The 26649-nt window shown below is 44.8% G+C and overlaps 1 protein-coding gene across 1 annotated transcript in view; it reads right to left on the minus strand.

The window, feature by feature from the left end:
* The window catches only part of DDX10 (DEAD-box helicase 10), a 320895-nt gene that overhangs the window by 130057 nt on the left and 164189 nt on the right, over positions 1-26649 (minus strand). Inside the window, exon 15 of the mRNA XM_040340569.1 lies at positions 19764-19925. Coding sequence (XP_040196503.1) covers positions 19764-19925 — 162 coding nt within the window. The remainder of the gene's footprint in view (positions 1-19763; positions 19926-26649) is intronic.

Below are 26649 nucleotides of genomic sequence, written 5' to 3' on the forward strand. Positions count from 1 at the left end.
TATATTTCCATATCTTCAATACTATCTGTTTTATTAGAGAGATAGCTCCCTGTCTTTAGCCTTTAGTTTTGGGCACTTTAGGTCCCGTATGTATTAAATAACTAGTTTTTCCCATTTTCAAAATGGCGTTTTGACTACTTCCGGTTCCTGGCAGTCAAAGCGAGGCCTGGATATATAAAGCGGTGGTTCACTGCAGAGCCCATTCCCATTGAGAACGTCAATTTGTGACGAAACGCGTCTGGGACGGAGTGCAGTGACGTCACCGCGTACAGGAAGGGCTCCTGTTAGATGCCGGCCGGCAATTGTTTTACTCGCTTCCTATTTACCTTCGTTTGTAAGTAGTTTTTAACTTTTTTAAATAAACCTGTTAGTGCATACTACTCTATGTGCGGTCTCCTTCCTTATATGTTTACAACCGACTGGGCTGTTGAGATGTTATGAGGACGAGTACTGCTTAGTATATCCTGCTGCATCCCGTCGTGGATCTCTTAAAGGGCCGTGACCTGGTGTATCCCTGGCTGTGATCCCACACTCTGGAGTATCCTGCTGTAATTTGAATAACGCTGTTATTTAATTACCTATCGGTAAGCCTCAGTCCATAAGGTGGCGGTTCACAACTGTAAATCATCTTCACACTGGGTGTTGTCTGGTTTGGATTCATCATTTATGGACTCTGACACTGGATTTTTTCATTTATTCACGTTTTAAATGCACTCATATGGTGCATTTTTTTATTTCACTTGTGGGAACACAAAGGACTTTACTGTTTATATTATTGGTTGGCGCAATTTTTTCCTTTTTTCCCTAATGCCAGCTGCTCCTGTTTTATTAAAAAAAAAAAATGCCACGTGATCGGCCGGCTCTCTCACTCCTCTGTCTCGGCTGACATCAGTGGGGGATTCTCGGCCCCTGCCACTGCACTTGTCAGCTGGGTAGCGGAGAAAGACAGCCAGTGACGTGATTGCAAAGAACTGCTCTAAAATCAGGTAAAAGGAGGCATTTTTTTAATACAACACAGAGACAGGAACAGCTGTCAATTGGGGAACCAGCAGTATTATGTAAACTGATATAACTGGATTAACAACCACTTTAAGACACAAATTAAAACCCTAATCACCTATAATTCTTACAAAAAATGGTTATCCATGTATAGCCCCAACATAAAATTGCGGTATGTCATTTACCACTATAAACTGGAGCAAGCCATTATCCTTAACAGCATGCAATAAAAGAAGCCATTCCCTTATTTATATCACAGCAGTTGGCACCATAAGTCATCAATTATAAAACATCAGAAAATGAATGTAACAGGAATATTATTTTTTGTCAACGAGGAATTTCAGCAGACCTTTCATAAAACAATCTATAGTTCGTTCATAAGCTGCAGTAAGAGTGGGGGGAAATACACAGCTTGCCACAGCTACAGATGGTTGCTAAGCATCCTAACATGTAACTTGCTGACGCTTGGGGACCATGTAACATCTCAGCAGTCAGAGAATGGCACATGACTTGTGTAGATTTAATGTACTGGCAGAATTTTACGGCAATTACTATTTATATGAAGAAGCAAAGAGTGTGCAGCTACTGCCTCCAGTGTACAGAAGTGACGTACCTTTAAACCTAATGCGTAAAAAAATAAAAATAGCAGCGATAGAAGTAAGAACAGGGGCTCCTGTGGCTTACTTGCTTTATAACAATCCCTTTTTAGACTTGGTTGAAAAAAGTAAGCCGGTTAATAACCCTTTTGTGACCAGGGGTCATTAGTGAAGATCCTAGATGGCAAGAACAATATTAATGACATCCAGATTCGTTGTTAATTTGACCAGGCCCCTTTTACATCAGTTTGTCATCAGTCTGTCATCCGTTCTTACATCCAACAGCTATCATAGAATGGTTCTTAGGATTGGCACAACTGCAAACGCCCAGCAAAAATCCGAGATTGGCACATAGAAATTCGCCAATGTGAACGTGCATGCGCGCAAAGGCACAACCACCCATGAGGATCCATGTGCCAGTGTGCATGCGCCAAAGTGCACGCAATGCGTGACGGATTCCAGTGCTTAGTGGACTATTTAAAGCCAGCAGATTGAGCCATTAGTTGCTGGATGATCTTCAGCTCCCCCCGTGTGCGCCTGTGTCTTCGTTCCTATTATTGGATTTCCTGTCTCCATCCCTGGCTTTGACCCTTGGCTTGTTCCAGTGACCCCGTTTCTTCCTGCTGATCCGTGCTCGACCTTCCGTGTATGACTTCTGGCCTGTCTCTGGACTCTGCTCCTGGCTCTTCCTGCTGCCAAGTCTCACCGGGTACTCCTAAAGGGACAACTGCCCAGCAGTACATCCTGCATGTCAGCCGTCAACCAGCGGGCATCAATCAACTTAGCATGTCGCAGCTGGCAACCACTGCCTCTCTGAGCAAAGCACTCCCTGTTACCACCTTCAGGGGCGCTCTGCACTTTGCCGCAAAGGAAGTCCTCTCAGCACTTCAGCCTCCGACCAGATACACGACACTAGCTGGACCCCCCCCACCATCAAATGATGGCTGGGAGGTGCTGCTCTCGTTCTGAGAGGACGTCATAACAGCCTCCCAGAGCAGCCATGCCATGTTGCCAGGACACGGTGCAACCTCGCTCTCTGTAAAGAGCCGCGGCTCTTTAAACATGTGATTGGCTGTGCCCAATCATAGCCGGTCACATGTAAACACTGAGACACCAGTAAACTGACCGAGAGCCTCCTCACAGAGGACATCTAGGGATGTAATCAGGGCAATGATCATCAGTGCCCTGATTACAATTAAGTGCCCACCGGTGGCAGCAATGTGTGTCCACCACTGCCAGCAATCAGTGCCCACCTTTGCCCACAGTTCTGACAAGTGCCAGAAATCAGTGCCCACAATTGCCAGCAATCAGTGGCCATTAGTGATGGCAGTAAGTGCTGGCTATCACTGCTGCCCATGAATGCCACCCATCAATGCCCATTAGTTCCCAGTGACGCCTATCTGTGCCCACCAGTGCTACCTATCAGTGCCCATAAGTGTGGCATATAAGTGCCTCCTCATCAGTGCCCATCAGTGCATCCTATCAGTGCCGCCTCATCAGCGAAGGAGAAAAATTAATTCATTTACAAAATTTACTGACAAACTAAGAATGTTTTTTTTTTCCTGTCTTTTTTTTTTTTAGGAAAAAAAACCTCAGAAGTGATTCAATACCACCAAAATAATTTGTGTGTGAAGAAAATAACAATTTCACATGGTTACAGTGTAGCATGACCGCGCAATTGTCAAAGTGTGAAAGCTGAAAATGACCTGGGCAGGAAGAGGGTGCAAGTGCCCTGTATTGAGGTAGTTAAAATGAAAGATTTCTGCAGTGTTAATATCAAAAAGATCTGGCTACGTAGCAGTCCTTTGAAATATTTTTGAAGTGTATAAACTCCTCGCTGACACAGGGTGAAATAATAAATCAAATAAGTAATTAAAACACAACAGATTAAGCTGAAATCACACTTCATCCTCATTAGTAGCTAAGCCTCACTGCATCCTGCTTCAAAATACCCTGAAACGTGCAACACCTCCTGTACAAAAGAGCTAAATATAAACCCATTTAAGGTGTTCATGTGATGAAAAAATTGTTTTATTTAGAGAACTAATTAAAGCTCACAAAAAAATATGACAAATGTTACCCAATTAAAAAGCAACTGTTTATGATTTGATTCTATCTTTAGCACACAAGTTAGAAGAAATCTAGGTGAAGACACAATGTTGGTTACATATACAAACTGACGACGACATTTTGAGCATCTGTTATGGTGTGAAAGTGGAGAGCCGGCTCTAGTCATGTCAAATAAGGCTGTCAAGATGAGTAACAACTGTTCCAGTGTTGTGAATTACGGGACAGAAAAACATTATTGAGCCGTATAAACTGCTAAACGCATGCTGTATTAGGCAAACGTTTGCCATTGACTTTTAATGAATGGATTCATTCTTACCAATGCTATAGCTTCTGAATACTCGTTGCAAAGAGACAAGCCCCTCAAATACCAAGTAGTGTGTCAATTATTTTCTCTTTCGTTCATAGACGGACACAGCCTTCATTGACCTTAGGGTTATGCTTCTTCCTACCAGGAGATTTAGACAGAATTCTACAGCACTTAAGGTGTTAAAAACTTTCCTTCATGCCGCTCCTCCCAGGGGGTGTGGCTCCCCCAGGCATAACCCACACCCTGCTCTAGCAGCTTCAGTTTGTTTTCTGCCTAACCGACAGGAGAGTCAGGCTCTCTCTGGTGTCCTGGACTCTGGAGTTTTCTTGCAATTTTTCTCGCTTTTTATTATTTTGTTCCTGCATTTTTTAATCCTGCGATTCTTCTATCAACAGCCGACTGGGTGACAGGCTAGTCCTCGACCCCTGTAGTCCCCCCAGGTTCGTGTGCCGGCCCTCAGCTCAGCTTTGGGCTGTCCACGACAGGCCCCGTTGCTCCAGGGGCGGCCGGGGAACTTCGGTTCTAGGGCACGCATATGACCGGTCTTTTATGGCTTTGTCACAGTGTGTCTGGCCGACAGCCATGCCGTTCGGACGTTGGTTCTGTCTGGGATACCTCCAGCCGGGTAGTCGCAGGACAGGTAAGTAGTGGCCCTTACTCAGGTAAGTGGTCCGGCTGGAATTTTCCCTTGGGAGGTCGACTGAGGGTTTTTCCCTGCTTTCCTCTCCCTCCTTCCCCCTTTGGGTGACGGCTGTACGGGGTTTTTTTTTTCTGGGGCTCATTTTCACTGGTCCGTGGTATGGCGGGGGCTGTTTTGTGTTACTGCAGGGGACTGTGGTGGACATTCTGGACATTTTTTTGTGTGCTGTATTTTGTGTGCTGACAGTTTGGGTACACCGTCTTTTTAAATCTGCGCCACGGCGGCCATTTTGTCGGAGCTGCGATAGCATTGTTCGGCGGCCATTTTCTTGTGGCCAGCGCTGTTTTTCAGCTCTAGTTCGGCCTCTGGTGGCCGTTTTGGCGAGGAAAAAAGACTGCGAATCCTCTGAGGGGACAGACGCAGCGCTGCAGCTTCTTCTCAGCACACACTTGTCCTTCACAGACCGCGCTGTACCAGGGGGGTGGTGAGTCCCAGTGGCCCCATACTGTTTCTAGCGGCCGGGAGGTGACCTGTGGGGGACTTTTTTCTGCAGTGGGGGTGACACGGCAGCTACACTATGGAGCCTGAATCAGGCCCCTCATTCCTCACGATGCCGGAGTTAACCCTTAACGCCCCTTCCCCTGCCACATCTGTTGAGGCAGTGTCGGCTGTCCTGGAGTCCTTTCTCACCAGGTTTGAAGCAGCCAGTGCTCGGTTGGGGGGTAAAAAGCGCCCCCCCCCCTGATCCTGCTTCTGGGGACATCTCTGACGCAGAATCTGACAATGCTATTGCTGCTTCTGGTTCTGTCATGTCAGAGGATGCGGGCTTAACCCACATGGACAGCGAGGATGACTCTGCTGCGGAGTCGGCTGACAAGGAATTTGTTAGAGCTCTTATTACTGCGGTGCGTGAGACTCTAAAATTAGAGGATGTGGCGGAGACACCGGTGGTGTCAGTCCCTTTTGGATTCCGCAAACCACCGCGTACCGCTAAAGTATTCCCCTGTGTTCCTTATTTGGACAATCTGTTGTATAAGGAATGGGATACAGCGCAAAAAGTTTTTACTGTTCCTAAAAGCTTTGCTACCCGTTACCCCCTTGAGGAGGACTTCTTGAAAAAGTGGGTCTCTCCTCCGTCAGTGCACCCTCCTGTGTCCAGACTGAGCAAGGCTACTACGTTGCCTGTGGAGGGGGCTCCTGCTTTCAAGGACCCCGCTGATAGGAAAGTGGAGGCCGTGGCCCGCTCCCTGTTCGCGGTAGTGGGTTCGGCGGTGAGGCCGGCTCTGGCCGGAGCCCTGGTGGCACAGACGCTGACTGAAAGGGCGAAGCTCCTGCTGCAGGAGCTGGAAGTCCGAGGTGCTTTCGAGTCCTCTAGGGACCTGGCTGAACAGTTGGTTCAGGGTCAAAAGTTTCTCTGTGAGGCGGCCATGGATTCGATACCTTTGCTTTCCAGGGCTTCCGTCTACGCAGTGGTTCTGCGCCGCCTTGTGTGGCTGAAATGCTGGTCAGCTGACCAGTCCTCAAAAAAGGCCTTGGTGGATTTGCCCTTTAAGGGCGAACGACTTTTTGGGGCGTCCCTGGATGACATCGTTAAGGATGCCACGGGTGGCAAGAGCACGTTGCTCCCACAGTCTGGGAAGGGTAAGGAACCTTGCCGCAAGCAAGGTCCTACTTTTACTACCCCTAAGCGTTTTTTTTTGTGCGCCCAGCGCGGCGGGAAAAGGTCCGCAAGGTGCTAAAGCCCCTGCTGCCGGGCGTAAGCGCCCCTGGTTCAACAAACCCAACAAGCCTGCAGACAAGCCTGCTTCCGCATTAAGGTCTGCCCCCGCCCGGGTCTCAGGTGGGGGGACGGCTTCACGAATTCGTGGATCGGTGGAATTCTCTTCTATCCGACCGTTGGGTTTGCGAGGTGGTTGCCTCGGGGTACAAGATAGAGTTTCTTTCTTGTCCCCCAAACAGATTTTTTCCCTCCAGCTTCCTCCGGATCGTCGGCTGGCCCTGTCCGGGGCTGTCCAGGATCTTCTGGACAGGGGGGTGGTTGTGCCGGTTCCCTCTCAGGAACGGTTTCGGGGGTTCTACTCCAATCTGCTAAAGCCCCTGCTGCCGGGCGTAAGCGCCCCTGGTTTAACAAACCAAACAAGCCTGCGGACAAGCCTGCTTCCGCATGAAGGTCTGCCCCCGCCCGGGTCTCGGGTGGGGGCCGGCTTCACGACTTCGCGGATCGGTGGAATTCTCTTCTGACCGACCGTTGGGTTTGCGAGGTGGTCGCCTCGGGGTACAAGATAGAGTTCCTCTCTTGTCCCCCAAACAGATTTTTTCCATCCAACCTCCAGCTTCCTCCGGATCGTCGGCTAGCCCTGTCCGGGGCTGTCCAGGATCTTCTGGACAGAGGGGTGGTTGTGCCGGTTCCCTCGCTGGAACGGTTTCGGGGGTTCTACTCCAATCTGTTCGTGGTCCCCAAGAAGGGAGGGGTTCGCCCTATCCTGGACCTAAAGGCCCTCAACTCCTTTGTCAAAGTGCAAAGATTCAGGATGGAGTCGGTCCGATCGATCATAGCGGCCCTCCACCAGGGGGACTTCATGGCGTCCTTGGACATCATGGACGCATACCTGCATGTTCCCATTTGCACAAGACACCAAAGGTATCTGCGCTTTGCGATCGGGGAGGACCACTATCAATTTGTGGCCCTCCCGTTCGGTCTGGCTTCGGCGCCACGGGTTTTCACCAAGGTGCTCGCCCCGATCCTGGCCTTGCTAAGGCAGCGAGGGATCGCTATCGTGGGATACCTGGACGACCTTCTCCTGAGAGCTTCTTCAAGCTCAGAGTTAGAGGAGGACGTGTCCATCACGTGTCGGACTCTCCAAGAGTTCGGCTGGATTCTGAATCTCAGAAAGTCAGTGTTGGTTCCGTCCCAGAGACTAGAACCTGGGGCTGGTTTTGGATTCGGGGGAGGCAAAAGTGTTCCATCGGAAGAACTGCTGACCCTGCAATCTGCAGTGAGACTGTTGTCGACCCAGAAGTGGTCATCTTCGCTTCTGCATGAGGGTTCTGGGTCTGATGGTGGCCTCCTTCGAGGCGGTTCCGTATGCCCAATTCCACACCAGGGTACTACAGAAAGTGATTCTGTCACGTTGGAACAGGGTCCCATCTTCTCTGGATCGCCAGATTTGGTTGAGCCATCTGGCCAAGTCGTCCCTGGCGTGGTGGCCGACGTCTCCGGTGCTTCGGTCCGGGAAGTCTTTTCTTCTGTGCCGCTGGACAGTGGTCACGACAGATGCCAGCCTCTTCGGCTGGGGGGGCGTCTGGGGCACCCGGTCAGCCCAGGGGCGCTGGACTGGGGAGGAGTCCCGCCTGCCGATCAATATTCTGGAGCTCCGAGCAATCAAGCTGTGCCTTGCCAGGTGGTCCCTGGAGCTGCAGGGCCGTCCGGTCAGGATCCAGTCCGACAACGCCACGGCCGTGGCGTACGTCAATCATCAGGGCGGCACAAGGAGCTCGGCTGCAGCGACGGAGGTTGCTCACATACTTCGGTGGGCCGAAAGGTCCATTCCGGCTCTGTCGGCCGTGTACATTCCGGGGGTTCAGAATTGGCAAGCCGACTTCCTAAGTCGCACGACTCTGGATCAAGGGGAGTGGTCTCTCCACCCGGAGGTGTTTCGGGTCCTGTACCAAACATGGGGCACTCAAGACGTGGACCTTCTGGCGTCCCGTCTTAATCGGAAGGTGCCACGGTTCGTGGCCAGGTCAAAAGACCCGTGGGCGGACGCGTCAGACGCGTTGGTGGCTCCCTTGGGTCACTATCACCTGATTTACGCCTTCCCTCCTCTAAGGCTCCTCCCTCGCCTGCTGCGCAGGGTGGGAGCCGAAGGGATTCCAACGATCCTGATCGCCCCAGACTGGCCACGTCGCTCTTGGTACGCGGACCTGGTACGTCTGGTGGCAGACGCCCCCTGGCGTTTGCCCCTGGGGGAAGATCTCCTGTCTCAGGGTCCGATCTTCCATCCTGCTTTACGGTCACTGGCTTTAACGGCGTGGCTGTTGAGAGCCAGGTGCTGAAGGACCGGGGCCTGTCGGGCCCGGTGATCTCTACCATGCTGCGTGCACGGAAGTCCACTTCTCGAAAAATTTACCATCGTACATGGAAAGCATACATCTCTATGTGTGAGGAGATGAAGTGGCACCCCCTGTACTTACGTGGTGTCCCGGATCCTGCTGTTCCTACAGCGGGGAGTGGACCAGGCTCTTGCCTTGAGCACGATCAAGAGCCAGATTTCTGCTCTGGCTGTTTATTTTCAGCGTCCCTTGGCAGCGCACTCTTTGGTTCGCACGTTTGTGCAGGGGGTCCGACATGTGGCCCCCCCGGTGCGCCCTCCACTGCCTTCATGGGATTTGAATTTGGTCCTCTCGGCGCTTTCAGCGTGCCCCCTTTGAGGACATTCGGGAGATCCCTTTGCCGACTGTCGCAGAAGGTGGTCTTTCTGGTAGCTATTACCTCTATCAGACGGGTGTCTGAACTGGCGGCCTCGTCTTGCAAGGCCCCCTACTTGGTCATCCATCAGGATAAGGCGGTGCTGCGCCCGCAGCCCTCTTTTCTTCTGAAGGTCGTTTCGGCCTTTCACATTAACGAGGACATTGTTCTTCCATCCTTATGTCCTCAGCCGAAGAACCCGAAGGAGGCCACTTTACATTCTCTGGATGTGGGAGCCACGTCGCACGACAGAGAAATTGTCAGTTAAATCGACGCAGTGCCGAATCGCAAAAAGGGGCAAGGTCCTTAACCTGCATAATGGTCCGGGTCTTCAGTGGTTAAACCTTTTTTCTGCCAGTAAATACCTTATACAGCCCACTTCCTTTTTCTTGTCTGGAAAAAAGCCTCGGCTTATGACATCATGCACAGATGAGTTTGCCAGGGAGGAGGGGATGAGTCATAAGAGGGCCAATGAGAGCTGCAGAGCTGGAGGTGTGCCTCTGTGTGTGTCTGTGTAAATCCAGGAAGTGGACAGCAGCCTCAGCTGCCCACAGTTAAAATAATTGCAGCTAGACTCAGTGGAAGGAGATTTCTGCAGCATATTTTGCAAGTACAGAATCACAGTATATATAAAATATGCAAAGTGGTTGGAGGGAAGCTTCAGAATGGCAAAGATGTTTTTATTATAAATTATGTGAGCATACTGCAGTTCCTCTTTAACTGCAAAGTCAATTCTAAGCAAATGGAGAACTTGGCCTTTAAAGTGGATGTAAACCCACTCTCATCCTTTCTAAACTACTGCCATAGTTCTGATCTATAAGGATTTACATGCCTGTATCCTTACCCGTCAAATGTCTCCCCTCTGTCTGTTATGAGACACTGTGGGTGGATCTGTTGTCTGGAGCTTGGTGGGAGGAGTCGTGATGTCAGTAGACTCCCCGTCAATCTTTACACTCCCCTTGTCAACATGCATTTTGTCCTGTGTATTTCTTACACTAAATTGTGCTATGATCAGTAACATCCAGTCAAAATCCAGAAAAGTAACCACATGACTTCAGAAAAGGAGTGGGGGTGAGAATTAAAAAATATTATATGTAAATAACCTGTCATTCACAGCAAGGGGGAAGAACAGGGGAAGAATAGGGGAAGAACGTACAACAGTTTTCTCCTGTTTGTCCGTTTAGCTCACTGAAAAAAGAGAAGAGGATTGCTCAGAGCTGGATTAACTCTTTGTGGCAAGACTGGGCACAGATGATAGGAAATCGTATACTCCACATTGTGACAGCAAAAAATTTGGGGTTTACATCCACTTTAACTTCTTCTCTCTATCCAGGACTTGATGTTTTAACCACTTAAGACCCGGACCTTTAGGCAGCTAAAGGACCCAGCCAGTTTTTGCTATTCGGCACTGCGTCGCTTTAACTGACAATTGCGTGGTCGTGCGACGTGGCTCCCAAACAAAATTGGCGTCCTTTTTTTCCCCACAAATAGAGCTTTCTTTTGATGGTATTTGATCACCTCTGCGGTTTTTATTTTTAGCTCTAACAACAAAAATAGTGCGACAATTATAAAAAAAATGCAATATTTTTTACTTGTTGCTATAATAAATATCCCCCAAAAATATATAAAAAAAATATTTTTTTCCTCAGTTTAGGCCAAAACGTATTCTTCTACCCATTATTGGTAAAAAAAAAAAAAAAAAATCTCAATAAGCGTTTATCGATTGGTTTGCGCAAAATGTATAGCGTTTACAAAATAGGGGATAGTTTTATTGCATTTTTATAAAAAAAAATTTTTTTTTACTACTAATGGCGGCGATCAGCGATTTTCTCTTGACTGCGACATTATGGCGGACACTTTGGACAATTTTGACACATTTTTGTGACCATTGTCATTTTCACAGCAAAAAATGCATTGTTTACTGTGAAAATGACAATTGCAGTTGGGAGTTAACCACAAGGGGGCGCTGAAGGGGTAAAGTGTGACCTCATTTGTGTTTCTAACTGTAGGGGGGTGTGGCTGTAGGTGTGACGTCATTGATTGTGTTTCCCTATAAAAGGGAACACACGATCAAGGACAGCGCCACAGTGAAGAACGGGGAAGCTGTGTTTACACAGTCCCCCTCCACACACAGTTAGAACACACCCAGGGAATACATTTAACCCCTTCCTCACCCCCTAGTGTTAACCCCTTCCCTGCCAGTCACATTTATACAGTTATCAGTGCATTTTTATAGCACTGATCATTGTATAAATGTGAATGGTCCCATAATTGTGTCAAAAGTGTCTGATATGTCCGCCGCAATATCGCAGGCCTGACAAAAAAAAAAAAATCGCAGATCGCCGCCATTACTCGTAAAAAATAAAAAAAATAAAACATAAATCAATCCCCTATTTTGTAGGCGCTATAACTTTTGCGCAAACCAAATATACGCTTATTGCGATTTTTTTTAACAAAAATATGTAGAAGAATACGTATCGACCTAAACCGAAGAAAATAATATAAAAAAAAATGGGATATAACAAAAAGTGTTTTTTTTTTTCAACATTTTCTGTCTTTTTTTGTTTATAGCGCAAAAAATAAAAAAATCGCAAAAAATAAAAAAAATCGCAGAGATGATAAAATACCACCAAAAGAAAGCTCTATTTGTGGGTGAAAAAATGTAAAAATATAATTTGGGTACAGTGTTGTATGACCGCACAATTGTCATTCAAAATGCTTCAGCGCTGAAAGCTGAAAATTGGTCTGGGCAGGAAGGGGGTTTAGTGCCCAGTAATGAAGTGGTTAAGCGGTTAAATAAAGTTGTATTTTGAACTTCTGTCATGCTTTCAATCCTTACACAAAGGGGAATGTTGGATTTAAGCAATAAAGACAAACAGAAACAGACAAGAGATTATTTAACATCAGATTAAAAATACTGGGTTGGAACAATATCCTGCAAGTGAGCCACAATGAACTTCAACTTTGTAAAAGTTGGGATTCAGGGCACAATAAATTAATGTTGTTTTCATTTGTGCTTTGTTCGTTATCCTCTTCCAAATATTCAACCTTTTCCCACCAGTGAGCAGCTGTACTTATTAAAAAGATTAAATGAATACATTAATTATGTATTCATTAAAATAACCCGCAGCTTAAGCAAAAAATTGCAGAACTATGCAATGCCACTAAAATGCAACACGCTGGGTATTTGTGCCCCAAAGATGAATACATTTCCAGTTCACAGACACTGCACCGCAACAAAACTCCGACCTGGCTGATCACCCAAGAGGAGAGACGCTCATAGCGGAGTGCAATGTGGATTTTTCTGCATGGGTTAAGAGCCCTTCTTTCCAGCTTATTCTTTATATACCACTACAATCCTATAAATGCTTCTGAAATCTGGAAAAGTTGTTAAAGGAAATTTATCAGGCTTCTGTAGGCTGCCAATGCAGACCTCCTTCGAAAATGCCATTTATCTGGCTGTAGACGTCCACATTTTTCAAGTCACTAACTATGATAAAAGGGACATCGGGGCGCTCACTGGTTCCAGTTCACTACCTCACAAAGCATTGAAGTCAACATGCCAACTAAGCATCTAAGCAACATTAGCCAAGACCCATATTTAAACAAAACCTGTCATGAGGGAAGGAGGACATTGATAGGTTTGTCTGCTTGTCATGTTAACCTTCTTGGTGCAATACCCTGACACACTAACCCAGAACAAGTATGCAAGCTTGTAACTTTTCACTACCTTTTCTGATCTACATATCTTTTTCAAGATAGTGATAATAAGCACTGAAAGCAGAGGGTCAAAATGACACTCAGGCAACTAGCATTGTCAAAACACGGTTGCCAGTCTACATGCAATTTTCATGACAGCTTTATTTAAGGGAACCCGTCACCAAGAAGAAAAAACACATTTGAAAAAGTGTCAGTTCACCAATTGGAGAATATACCATGCATTTGTTACTAACGATACTGTCCCTTCCTCCTTACAGCGTAGCCTGCGTACAGCCATCTACACCTATTCATGTCATTAGGCACCAGTACACAGCCCCAAGGGATCCTGGACACCAAAATATACCAGCATGTTTACACTATAAAGAGGAAAGTGCCCATGTGTACTGTATTAGCCGTTTGTGTGCACTGTCTGGACATAAAGTTTGTATGAAGCCAACAACTTCATGCTACTTGTTTTTCCCCACATTGTCCAAAACTGTGTTGTGACTGCAGTTCTTGTTTAACCGCTGTAATCCTATAGTAGAATCAACAGCACACCTTTCTTAATTTTAATTAGAATATCCAATGCACAGACTGTTCCACTTCGTTCCTGCAAATTCGAATGCATTCCAATCCAATTGGAGCTCTATAAACAAGCTCTAGATCTATATAAAGGTTTAAAAATGGAGAGCGGCTACCCTTGTATGTTTTCCTGCTTAACTATGGAACCCATTATCGACTAGAAACCTTTGGAAGCCAGTAACCAGAGTCAAAGGAGTAAAGTCTGGTACACAACAACAGCTTTTTTTTCATTTACCCCAGCAGACTGAACGAACCTCCCCCCCCAAAAAAAAAAAAAACTGATGAGCTCGGGGGGGGGGGGGGGGGGGTGCTGCACAAATAATCAAAGGTTCGTACAGCAATCTCCCCTGCTGAGCTATTGTGTTCTGACAGGGGGACCACCCTACACCCAGCAGAACACACTGGCCGGTGCTCTCCACCACTGGTTGAGAATGCCGATTGGCAGACATTTTTCTGTCATGCCCCTTCGGCTAGTAAACATGGGCTGATTTTCGGACAGTTTCTATTGAACCAGTCGCTGCTGCACAATATTTGGCCCTTAAAGGAGATGTAAGCCTGCCGATGAACATAACATTTTGAATGATGAGAGGTCAAATTAACTTGGAGATGGTGAAACAAGAGGCAGGCTGTACCCTACAGAGACCTTCAGAAATGCCAAACAGTCATACTTTCCAAATTAACCTGTAGCTGAGAGATCAGGTTTAAACAGCACATATCACATCCAGACAGTGGAAGAAAATGTCTCTGGGATGCCATGGAGCAAGACATAATAAAAGTTGAAAGTTGGTCCTAGATAAGATGAGAGGAAGTAGTCAACTTGGGAAGAAAAGAGGCCTCAAGATAGCCTTTACAGGTTAAATCCACCAACTTAGAAACTCGGTGATGGCAAAAAAGGGAGCTTTTCCAGGTTAGATGGCAGACTTTGCAGGAAGTTGATGTACTAGCTTACAAAAGCATAGTGATAACCAAGTAAGATAGGCCATTATTCTTCAGAGCCCGTGCTTCAACAAGCAGATCAATAGTCACCATGAAGCAGCAGGACGGTAAACCAGCCTTTGGGACAGAAGACCCCAACAATGTTGGAGACCCCGCAGATAGTCTGCCAAAGTCTAAGTATTATGTCCTACTGGGCCAATCCAGTCCAAAAAGAAACCAGCATTCCATTTCAATCCTGCAGAGAAAGCAAAGAGGGCATTCTACAAGACAGGCACAGGTTTAAGTGATCCTACAGAATCACCTGAGAATCCACTGCAGAGCTAGAAAATCCCTAGATCTAAAGACATATTTTTATCTGTTTGTTGTTGAATGTAAGTCCGCATCTGGCTTCCCCCGAACTAAAAAAGAATTTTTTCAAAACCTTTGTGTGTAGAACCTATTCTCTTGAGCTTAGATGTTGACGACCAAGTCTGCTGAGCCGAGAAGCAAAGTTTGTCCCAAACTAGGATCAGAGTGACATGTCTGAGCTGGTTCCTCCCTGACAGTTGATGTAAGCCCCTGCTACAGTATTGGCTGGCTGAATCCTGGCCAAATTACCTAGTAGTCGAGAGCTCAAGTGTTGAAGCGTAACCAAATAACAGAGTTCCAGAATATTGATTGGAAGACAAGCTTCCTCCATTGACAAGGTCCCGCAGGAGTGTCCAGGACCCCTCCAAAGCCTGACAAGTTAGCTTTTACTGTAAGAACCTTCCAGACCAGGGGTTAAAAAGGATTTCCCTGACTCTAGAGCTGGACTTGTGACCCACAAGGCCACAAACCTAGTTTTGGGGGTCTGCTGTATGCAATGGCCTAGAAATGTGTCCTTTTCCCTTGCAGCAAGAATGCAAAGTTGCAATGGTGTGGAGTGAAATTGGGCCAATTGAGCCGTTTCAAAAGAGGCCAATTAAATCCAGAACTCTCATGCAAAAGTGGAGGGTTGGTTGGTTCCTTGACTGTAGCGTTTGAAGGTTCTCCTTTGGAAAGACAACCCTGGAAAGAGAAGTATCGAGGAGAAGGCCTAAATACTTCAGGCGATAAGTCGGTTTCAGAGCCGACTTCCGGAGATTGTTTGTAAGACTTTTTTTATTATTACCCTTTATTTTTATATACACTCACCGGCAGACCACTTTATTGTGTACACCTGTTCAATTGCTTAGTAACACAAATTGGCAATCACATGGCAGTAACTCAAAGCATTTAGGCGTGGTGAAGACAAGTTCAAACCGAGCATCAGAATGGTGAAGAAAGGCGATTTAAGTGACTTTGAACGTGGCGCATAGATGTTGATGCCAGATGGGCTGGTCTAGGTAGTTCAAAAACTGCTGATCTACAGGGATTTTCTTCTTTGTAAAATAGCTTAAGCTCTGTCAGATTGGATGGAGAGAATCTCCAAACAGCAATATTCAAGTCTTGCCACATATTCTCAATTGGATTTAGGTTTGGACTTTGACTGGGCCATTCTAACACATGAATATGCTTTGATCTAAACCATTCTATTGTAGCTCAGGCTGTATGTTTAGGGTCATTGTCCTGCTGAAAGGTGAACCTCCACCCCAGTCTCAAGTTTTTTGCAGACTCATACAGGGTTTCTTCCAAGATTGCCCTGTATTTGGCTCCGACTAGCTTCCCTGTCACTGCTGAAGAAAAGCATCCCCACACACCACATGATGCTGCCACAACGTTTCTCGGTGGCAATTGTGTGTTGCGGGTGATGTGCAGTGGTTTTTTTTTTTTCGCCACACATAGCATTTGGCTTTAAAGACAAAAAATGTTTGGTCTCATCTGACCATGAAAACCTTCTTCCACATGTTTGCTGTGTCCCCCCACATGGTTCCTCTGCAAACAGGACTTCTTATGGCTTTCTTTCAACAATGGCTTTTTTCTTGCCACGCTTCCATAAAGACCAGATTTGTGGAGCGCACGACTAATGGTTGTCCTGTTGACAGATTCTCCCACCTGAGCTGTGGATCTCTGCATCTTCTCCAGAGTTACCACGGGCCTCTTTCCTGCTTCTCTGATTAATGCCCTCCTTGCCCAGCCTGTCAGTTTAGGTGGACGGCCACATCTTGGTAGGTTTCCGTGAGCTGTTCAAAGCTTGGTATATTTTTGTTATAACCTAACCCTGCTTTAAACTTCTCCACAACTTTATCCCTTAAGAAGTCACCTAATTAATAAATAGAGTCCACCTGTGTGTAATTTTAATCTCTGTATAAATACAGCTGTTCGGTGAAGCCCTCAGAGGTTTAAGAACCTTGGTGAACAAACCGCATCATGAAGGCCAATGAAAACACCAGACAGTCTGGTGTGTTCATTGGCCTTCATGATGCGGTTTGTTCACCAAGGTTCTTAAACCTCTGAGGGCTTTACCAAACAGCTGTATTTATACAGAGATTAAAATTACACACAGGTGGACTCTATTTACTAATTAGTTGACTTAAGGCAATTGGTTTTATTAGATTTTAGCTAGGAGTATCAGAGCAAAAAGGGGCTTTGATCCATCCATCACATAAAATACATTTATGTTTTTGGGTAGAACATGATAAAATGTGCAAAATTTTAAGGCGTATGAATGGCTCTGTACAGGTAAAGGATATTAACCCACTGGCTATATATTCTTATTTCTATCTATCTATTCATTAATCATCTTATTTTCATTTCTATGTTTGATGACTCCATAAATTTCTCAGATTTCTTAAATGTTAACAATTTCTCCCATGTAGCTGTTTATTTCTCCAAAGTGTCCTTTCACATACGCAATATTTCTTCCATCCCACACCTATAGTCTACTTTCAAAAAGCCATTCTTTCACATTAGAAACGTGTGCTTCATTTTGTTCCGAATCAAAATTCGGACACATTTTTCGTTATTCAGATATTTTAATGTATCCAAATTTCTGAATTACAATAGTGACAAATTTAAACGAATCCGAAAGAAGGAAACAAAATTCGGACGAAATTCTAATCGAATTCAAAAACAAGAAAAAAAAATAATAAAAAATAAAGGAATACAACAGAATATAAAAAACAGCGTAAACCAGATCAGAATAGACAATTAAAGAATAGAAAAGAGAATAGAATCGAAATTAAGGGAATAGAAAAGAAAATATATAATAAAATAGAATGAATATAACCATCGTCCAAAAATTATAATAGAATGAATTTGAACAGAATCGATTAGAATAAAATAAAGACTAGAATAGAAAAAAAATATAACAGAATAAAATGGGAACAAATTGGGAAGAATTTCTAATACATTCGAATGTCAATTCAAATTTAAAACATATTTGTAAATTTCGGCCGAATTTCAAATCGAGAAAATTTGGAAAATTCTAATCGAATTCGAACACAAAAGGAAACTAAAACCAATTCCCAAAATAATTGAAACTAATTTTAACTAAACCAAAATATTTAAATAACGAATTGAAACAATTTTTTTCATTCTGCACATGTCTATTTCACATTAGGGAATTTTTTGTAAACACCAGTACTTAGGAATCGGTCCTTTGGCCACATTTAAGTGGGGGAGGAGAGACATATCCTTGCCCACTGATATTTTCATACTATAAAATGGGAATCTCCAAAACCCAATGGAATTTTGCTTAGCCATTATATCTTGAATAATTTAGGCAATTTTTTCCCCAAAAGTAGGGTTGCACCGATACCAGTACTAGTATTGATAACGGTGCCGATACCAAGTATTTGCCCGTGGACTTGTAATTTTGTTATTTTGGGATGTGGGGACCTCAAACATTTGATTCTGCAGATCTTGGAGCCCCTTTCTTGAGTACTTGTACTCGGGCAAATGCTCTGATGCTTGATCAGATACCTGGGCAGTCAGGGGTTATTGGTGGGCGAGTTACAAGCACCGATCTCCCTGTACAGATTTCAATAAAGCAGCCGACAGCCTCTTCTCCTCCTCTCCCTCCTGCTTTATTAAACTCTATAAAGGGGATCAGTGCTTGTAACTCTCCCCACCGTGGCACCAATCACCTCTGACTGTCCCTGTACCCTCCTCCAGTCCCTGCTGCCCTTGCGCTTATGATCATCCATACTAGGTATGCAGGTGAAGGATATTTCACAAGATACTGCTGGAGAATGGGGGGTAATGCTGGCCTGCGCTGAAGCGTAGGGCTGCAGAGTTTGTTGGGGTATAATGAGCATACATTTTAAAAACCCCACACCCCTTCCCACCACAAGCCAGCAACCAAAAGCAATGCAGTCAATGCTTTGGATTCAACCCCTTAGGTGAGTGACCGAAACATAGTAGAAACGCCACACCAGACTCCCTACACAATGGCTAAAGCCATGATTTCCCGAAGCATTGGTCCTAAGCTGGCCTTTGGTCCCCAACATTCAGATAGGCTAAAGACCATTATGATACAGGTGGTATTCCCCATTTAAAGTGCCTTCATCATCTCTAAGACCGCATACTCTGTAAAGGTATGGTTCTACCATAAGGGTGCCCTGTTGCACTGGACTTGTAACTGGGTTAACTCCAACACTACACCTGGGAAGATTTACTAAAACTGGTGCCCACAGAGTAATGCACAGCTCTGCATAGAAACCAACCCATCATCTTCCAGGCTTTATCAGCAAAACTTAATGGAACAAGCTGAAGTTAGAAACTGATTGGCTAACATGCACAACTGTACCAGATTCTGAGTGCACAAGTTTTAGCCAAGAAGATACAACAGCTTTTCAGCTCCTAATGTGAAAGCTCTGCAGTCCAAAGGACAGTGTGGCAGATAATTCAGTCAAACATCACTCTAGTACACCCACTAGTCACCCATTTCATTGCTTTACCCCTTTTACATTGGCAGGGTCATTGCTTGCGTTGTTTAATTTAATTATATGTAATACATTTAATTTATATGCTTTACAAGGTCAGTGCACTTTAGTGTGCTTGTTTTGGGGAATTTGGTTATGCTGGCAAGTTAGCATTTGCCAAGTTCAAGGACCACTCGCACTAATGTCGCTGCAGCCCTCCAGGCACAGTGTGCGCTGTGCCCAACACAAACATGTCAGAACAGAACTTGTTTCTGCTAGCTATTTTCTTAAATGAAGAATATTATTTTGCATCTCAGTGAGTGGCATTCCTGTTGCTGATTGATTGCTTGCTTCGAACTGAGCCAGCATCTGAAATGTTACTGTGGAGTTTGGAGTCTGGACTCGCCTGAAACCGCATGTGAAATATTTGACTCCAGACAGGAATAGGAGTTAAATCCTCAGAATCAAATGTTTTTTCCTGACTACAGCATGTCACTATCCTATTTATGCTTTGCTAGATTTTGTGTTCTTGATTCTGTGAGTGCTTGACAGTGCGTTTCGTGAAAGACTTGTAAAAAGAGACTAGTCAATTACACCCTGTGCAAAACTCCAATACGGACATCAAGTCCCGCAAAAAGAAAAGGATTATAGAGAAACATACCCGATGTTTTTCCTTAATCTTCTGCCTGTACAATTCTTTGTCAAATTTATCCTCTTCAGTCAGCCGTTTTCTTGCAATTTCCAAATTGATGCCATTATCTGCATCCTCCTCTTCCCCTGCATCTTTTACCATTTTCTGCATCTGAGGCCACTGCTGGATTGCCTGCATCACACAAAAGACAATAAAAAAAAAAAAATCAGTTTGCAAAAACACAGGTTCTTACATTTCAGCACACAGAATAAAATAAATGTAGAATGCACATTACCCACAGGACAGCTTTGAGCTGTGGATAGTCTCTCAAATTATGGTTTGAACAAAATTCTCCAAATAAACCACACGACCCTGAGGTAGAGCTGCACGATTTTGGCTAAAATCACAATTCTGTCACAAGACTCACGGTGTAGCATCATCGTTCACATTATACAAAAAAAATTGGGCTAACTTTACCGTTACTTTTTTTTATTATTATTATTCATTAAAGTATACTTTTAAAAAATAAAATCAGTTTGAAAAACTGCTGCGCAAATACGGTGTGACATAAAATATTGCAACAACCACCATTTTATTCTCTAGGGTGTAAGCTGAAAAAAATACATCATGCTTGGGTGTTCAAGTAATTTTCTAGCAGAATTTTTTTTTTTACTTGTAAGCAAAAAATGTCAGAAAAGGATTGGTCTTTAAATTGTTAAACCTCCTTCATTTACACACCAGAGATCTTTACTTTGATGAAAGAACGAAAATATACTTTGTTTCTACTTATTCGCATATTGTCATAAAACTTGGCAGGCTGCCTGTATTTATTTATTTTTTTACAGCTGTGAGAACTCTCTGCACTTGTTAGAAAGAATCGTGACATGCTGTTTTGAAGATCAAGAAGGGAAAAAGATGGCGATTTTGATTCATAACGATTAATTGTGCAGCTGTACACTGAGGTGATAATTAGTTACTGAATGTTTATTTAAGGCATCATTAAAGATTATTATTATTATTTTTTTAATTAAAACAATTACATGTTCTGTGCAATGGTTCTGCACACAGCAGGTTCGATACTCCTTTCTGGGGTTCCCCGCCGGTACTCCAGGCTCCTCCTCTTCGGCCAGTGCCCCCATAGTAAGCTGCTTTCCATGGCCCGTGTGCGCGTGCTCCCGAGCCACCCTGCCTGTGTCCGACACAGAGCAGGCAGTTCGGCCCTGACCCCTGCCCGCTTGGCTTGGCATCTGATTGAAAGCAGCAGGAGCCAATGGTTCCCGCTGCTAACAATCTGTCCAAGGAAGAGGGAAACAGCAGTGAGAGCCACTTCTCTCATGCACATCACTGGATCAGATCGGGTTCAGGTAACTAAGAGGGAGCTTAGAACAATTTTGGAGTACAATTTTTTTTTAAGGTGAAAAACCTTAAGGCTTTAGAGCCACCTTAAAATTGAACTTTACTCTCTTAATCAACAATGTTTAATCCTTATATGCTGCAAGCATTAGTAAATGGATGGAAAGGTATATTGAAGTTACATGTTTTAAACAGGTTTTTACATTTCTTTAGTTACTTCCAGGTTACCAGGCCTAGGCCAATGAAGTCACACATCCGAGGAGTCTTCAGGAGGGGTTTTCTCAGCTAAGCACACCCTCTTGTCTGTATGCCTGAGCTGAGGGCAGATGGATTCTGGGAAGTAAATGCTACAAGAATCATCTGCCCTTACTCACGATGGCCAGAAATACTAGGGGGTGTTTTTTTCTGCAGTAATTTCTCTGCAAAATAAAGCATGCAGACATGGATGAATGGGTGAGGTTGCTTTAAATATTAAACACTTTTGATTTGTGGTGCTCAGATAAAGTGGTGTTCCATTTTAAGCTCAATAATGGCATTTTACATTGTAAACAGACACTCACCTGCCCCAAGGTCAGGCGATGTGGCCGCCTGAAGCCTCGCTTCTCTCCTCCTCCTCTCCTCAGCATTGCAAGTGTGGGCACCTGGCTGCGACAGCTTGCGGCTTCACTGCTCATTCTGAATGGCCGGGCAATCATTTGGGACCTGTGACGTTTCCCAGAAGATTACAGGGAAGGAGGGGAGAAAGGAGAACTTCTGCACGGTGCAATGAGTGCAAGTGGGAGCTGGGCACCTGTCAAAACTGGGTACCTGCCCCCCCCCAAAACATGACATGTCAAATGTGGCATGTCAGGGGGTCAGGAGTCCTTAAAGCAGAAGTTCCATTTTTGGGTGAAACTCCACTTTAAAGGCTAAACCTTTTTCTGACACTTGTTGCTTACAAGTTAAAATCTGTATTTTTTTTGCTTCGAACCCCTAAACATTATATATATTAGCAGAGACCCTAAATAATAAAAATAGGATTTTTGTACTCACCGTAAAATCCATTTCTCTGAGTTCATGGACAGACACAGCAGCCTTTGACCTTAGGTTATATCCACTTCCTAAGGTCAAAGGCTGCTGTGTCCTTCCATGAACGGAAGAGAAAATAAAAACCGCAGAGGTGATAAAATACCACCAAGAGAAAGCTCTATTTGTGGGGAAAAAAGGACGCCAATTTTGTTTGGGAGCCACGTCGCACAACCGCGCAATTGTCAGTTAAAGCAACGCAGTGCCGAATCGCAAAAAGGGGCCTGGTCATTTACCTGCATATTGGTCCGGGTCTTAAGTGGTTAATGCAGAAGCCCAACTGTGACTGGTTCTTTTACAGTCTTAAGTGTTCAGGAACTGTGATTTGTAATTGGGATCAGCAGCTGAAAGCACTGCAAGGCTGGCAATAAATATATCCAAAAAGAATGCTGCATAGATCTATGATTTTGCTTAGGTAAACATTACTATTACTTGCCCCCCTCTGTATAATATAATAATTGAGAAATTTGGCAGCTGTGCTTTCACTTTTTTTTTAATTTTATGAAGTCAAGTAAAACTTAGGATACCAAACTCTCCCCCTGGGAAAAGCTATTACCTTTCTGCAAACCTCGTTGCATTAGTGAACCCATCTGCCTTGTACAGAGCAATAAAATGTTTTTGGTTTGGGGCCAATTCTATTACATTTTTATCTCTCCTGGCTTCCAGACACACAGCCCTGGGCATGTAACAATAGTTTGATATTAACACTTAGAACAATTTTTCAAAAATAATAACAGTTGAAGTATGAATACTTTCTCCTGGATTTCTGCAAATTAGAAAAAAATGGCAAAAAAAAAAAAACACACACAATGCACATTCTTACATTAGCAAAGCAAAAGCACTACTATTAATCCATGTTAATGGCTTTATATAACAGCTATTACAGCTAGCAAAATGTAGACATCAAACTGTCATTTAAATGGACAAGGCAAGACATACATTTTCATTCTTTCATGAAAATCTCAAAAGAGATCTGTGACATTTTAAAAGAATAAGACTACAGAAAGGCATAGGATTAATAAGAACTCTAATGAACACAAAAACTGTTCTACAATTTCTACAGGATGAGACATTAAGGGTCCTTTCACACTAGCAGACCGTTCGTCCGCTCATTACAAGTCCGTTAACGGACTTGTAATGAATCCCTATGGGAACGCGTCCGTTAGCGGATGGAGCGTCCGCGTCAGTCGGGATCCGCTTTTCCGAACGGAAGAAACCCTATTTTTCTTCCGTTCGGCGGAGCGGAACTGATGCAGACGGACAGACGGTCCGACTGCATCAGGTTCCCCATAGGGGACAGCGGAGCAGAGACAGGGCGGTCCCTGCACTGTGTGCGGGGACCGCCCTATCCGCCGACAGCTGAGCGGGGATCCCCGCTGAGCCGACGGAGACACACGGAGCGGACCCGGAAACGGTCCACTCCGTGTGAAAGAGCCCTTAGATCTGCAAACAATCTAACCGTTGTGTCAGAGCTCATTTGTACCAGGTGTGTTGGGCTGCGTTGATCAGTATTGATTAATGTGGCTCGATGAAAGGACACAGTCTATGGGGTTAAATTACTAAAGGCAAATGTGCACTTTGCAAAGAGCAGTTGCTTCAGAGGTTAGTAATTAATTTTTTTCCTTGCATGCGATTGGGTATTCTTTGCATAGTGAATCTTTACCTCATTTACCAAGCTCTGGAGCAACTGCACTTTGCAAAGTGCACAGTCTATTTGACTTTACCCCTGTGTCCTGTTTACACTATACTACCAAAAGTATTGTGACGCCTGCCTTTACATGCAAAATGAGCTTTAATGGCATCCGTCTTAGATATTGAGTTGGCCCACCCTTTTTGCAGCTATAAACAGCTTCAACTCTTTTGGCAAGGCTTTCCACAAGGCCTGGCTCGCAGTCTCTGCTTTAATTAATCTCAAAGGTGTTCTATCAGGTTTATTCCTGGGCTAGTCTAAGATGGTGGTTTCTCAACCTTCTAGTGCCGTGACCCCTTGATAAATACTCCTAAGTTGTGGGGACACCCAACAATAAAATCGTTTTCGTAGCGTGGGTTGTCAGCACCCAATGCAAGACAGCCCCTAACCCACAGAGTCCCTTCCCCTCGTACAGTATTAAAACCCATTTTGGTACATTTTAGGATGTACCACTCTTTGTTCTCCTTTCTTTCCCTTTTATCTCTCTCCATCCTAATTTTTATTTTTTTCCCCCCATCCCTCTCTCTAGCCGTCTTTCTTGTTCTCTTATTCTTTCTCTCCCTTTTTTCTTTGTTCCTCCACCTCTTTTGGGGGGGATTTCCGATCAGCCAACTTAGGTGCTCTTGATCAAGGTCATCTGTTGATCTGAGAACTGTAGTGGGGACTTTTAATGGCAACTATAATCACCGGTAGTGTTACTCACTGTGTCTCAGACTTTGTGGTGTCTCGTAGCAGTGGGTGGCCACGGTCTCCAGGAAAGGCCCAGCTGGGCAGACACAGGCTGCAGTGACAGCCCTGCTGGGCGGCCGCAAAAAGGCTGGGAGAGTGGTGTGGGCTTTAGGAACAGCCCAGGATTCGGTGAGTCTATGGGGTTAAATTACTAAAGGCAAATGTGCACTTTGCAAAGAGCAGTTGCTTCAGAGGTTAGCAATTTATTTTTTTCTTTGCATGCGATTGGGTATTCTTTGCAAAGTGAATCTTTACCTCATTTACCAAGCTCTGGAGCAACTGCACTTTGCAAAGTGCACAGTCTATTTGACTTTACCCATGTGTCCTGTTTACACTATACTACCAAAAGTATTGTGACGCCTGCCTTTACATGAGCGTTAATGGCATCCGTCTTAGATAGCAGGGTTCAATATTGAGTTGGCCCACCCTTTTTGCAGCTATAAACAGCTTCAACTCTTTTGGCAAGGCTTTCCACAAGGCCTGGCTCGCAGATTTCCGATCAGCCAACTTAGGTGCTCTTGATCAAGGTCATCTGTTGATCTGAGAACTGTAGTGGGGACTTTTAATGGCAACTATAATCACCAGTAGTGTTACTCACTGTGTCTCTGGCTTCACTGTGTCTCAGACTTTGTGGTGTCTCGTAGCAGTGGGTGGCCACGGGCTCCAGGAAAGGCCCAGCTGGGCAGACACAGGCTGCAGTGACAGCCCTGCTGGGCGGCCGCAAAAAGGCTGGGAGAGTGGTGTGGGCTTTAGGAACAGCCCAGGATTCGGTGAGCCCTGGAAAATCATCATTTGACCCCCAGGTTGAGAACCACTGGTCTAAGAGCTTATGCCTTTGACTTTTTTCAATGTGAGTGTTCAGGGGTGTGGCAATTGACCGTTCAGAACTGAGCACTGCATTCTGCAAGGAAGGGGAAAGGTTCTTCCATATCTGAAAGTGTCAGCTATTTCCGAGGGTGCCAAAACACAGAGTGGTTGGAGCGAGGTGAAAGGGAAGTATTGAGAGGGGAATCAGTTCCTGGGAAACGTCTGGGATTTTATTGTTAAGAACTTAAAGGAGTTGTAAAGGAAAAAAAATGTTTCCATAAATAGCTTCCTTTACCTTAGTGCAGTCCTCCTTCACTTACCTCATCCTTCGATTTTGCTTTTAAATGTCTTTATTTCTTCTGAGAAATGCTCACTTCCTGTTCTTCTGTCTAACTCAACACCGTAATGCGAGGCTTTCTTTCTGGTGTGGAGAAAGCCTCTTGAGGGGGGGGGGCGAGCAGGAGTGTCAGGATGCCCACTAACACACAGCTTCTTTTTCTATCTGCAAAGTAGAGTGTCCTGACTTGCCTGCTCGCCCACTCAAGAGGCTTTCTCCACACCAGGGAGAAAGCCTCGCATTACGGTTTTGAGTTACAGACAGAAGAACAGGAAGTGGGGATTTCTCAGAAGAAATAAGGACATTTAAAAGAAAAATCAAAGGATGAGGTAAGTAAAGGAGGACTGCACTAAGGTAAAGGAAGCCATTTAGGGAAAATAAAATTTTCTTTACAACCCCTTTAAGCCATACTTTTTCCTGAATAGTGAGACTTCTTAGGATTCATGCACATCAATTGGACTGTATTTTACTAGAGCGATTTGCTCTATAAAAGTACAATTGAAAATTCAGCTGCATTTCAGGTGCCTACACATGTATACTTTATGTCTGGTCCACAAAACACTGGAGTCATTGAGCTTCCAGTCATGAAAAATCAGAACAGACAACAATGAGGGTGGCAATGTTTAGGCAATGGTTAAAACATGATATATAAATATCCCTATGCACAGGCATCATAATGGGGAGTTTGGCAGAAAGAAGCCTCTATGAACCAACAGAGCTTGTCAGCAGAGGGGTTTACTGTGCCATGAAACGGGGGGAAAAAAAAGCTTGCCATGCAGAGTGGGGTAATCCTTCCGAAAGAGGGTGCTGGAAAGCTGTGACCAATTCCATATATTTTCGATGCCAGATCTTGTGCCCATCTTACACTCTATCACAGTCACACAATGCGTTCCTCACTCTGGCAGACCTCGCAAGGAGGATGATGTTAGGCTTGA

The sequence above is a fragment of the Rana temporaria genome, chromosome 2, assembly GCF_905171775.1.
Source record: "Rana temporaria chromosome 2, aRanTem1.1, whole genome shotgun sequence".
Classification (NCBI taxonomy): domain Eukaryota; kingdom Metazoa; phylum Chordata; class Amphibia; order Anura; family Ranidae; genus Rana; species Rana temporaria.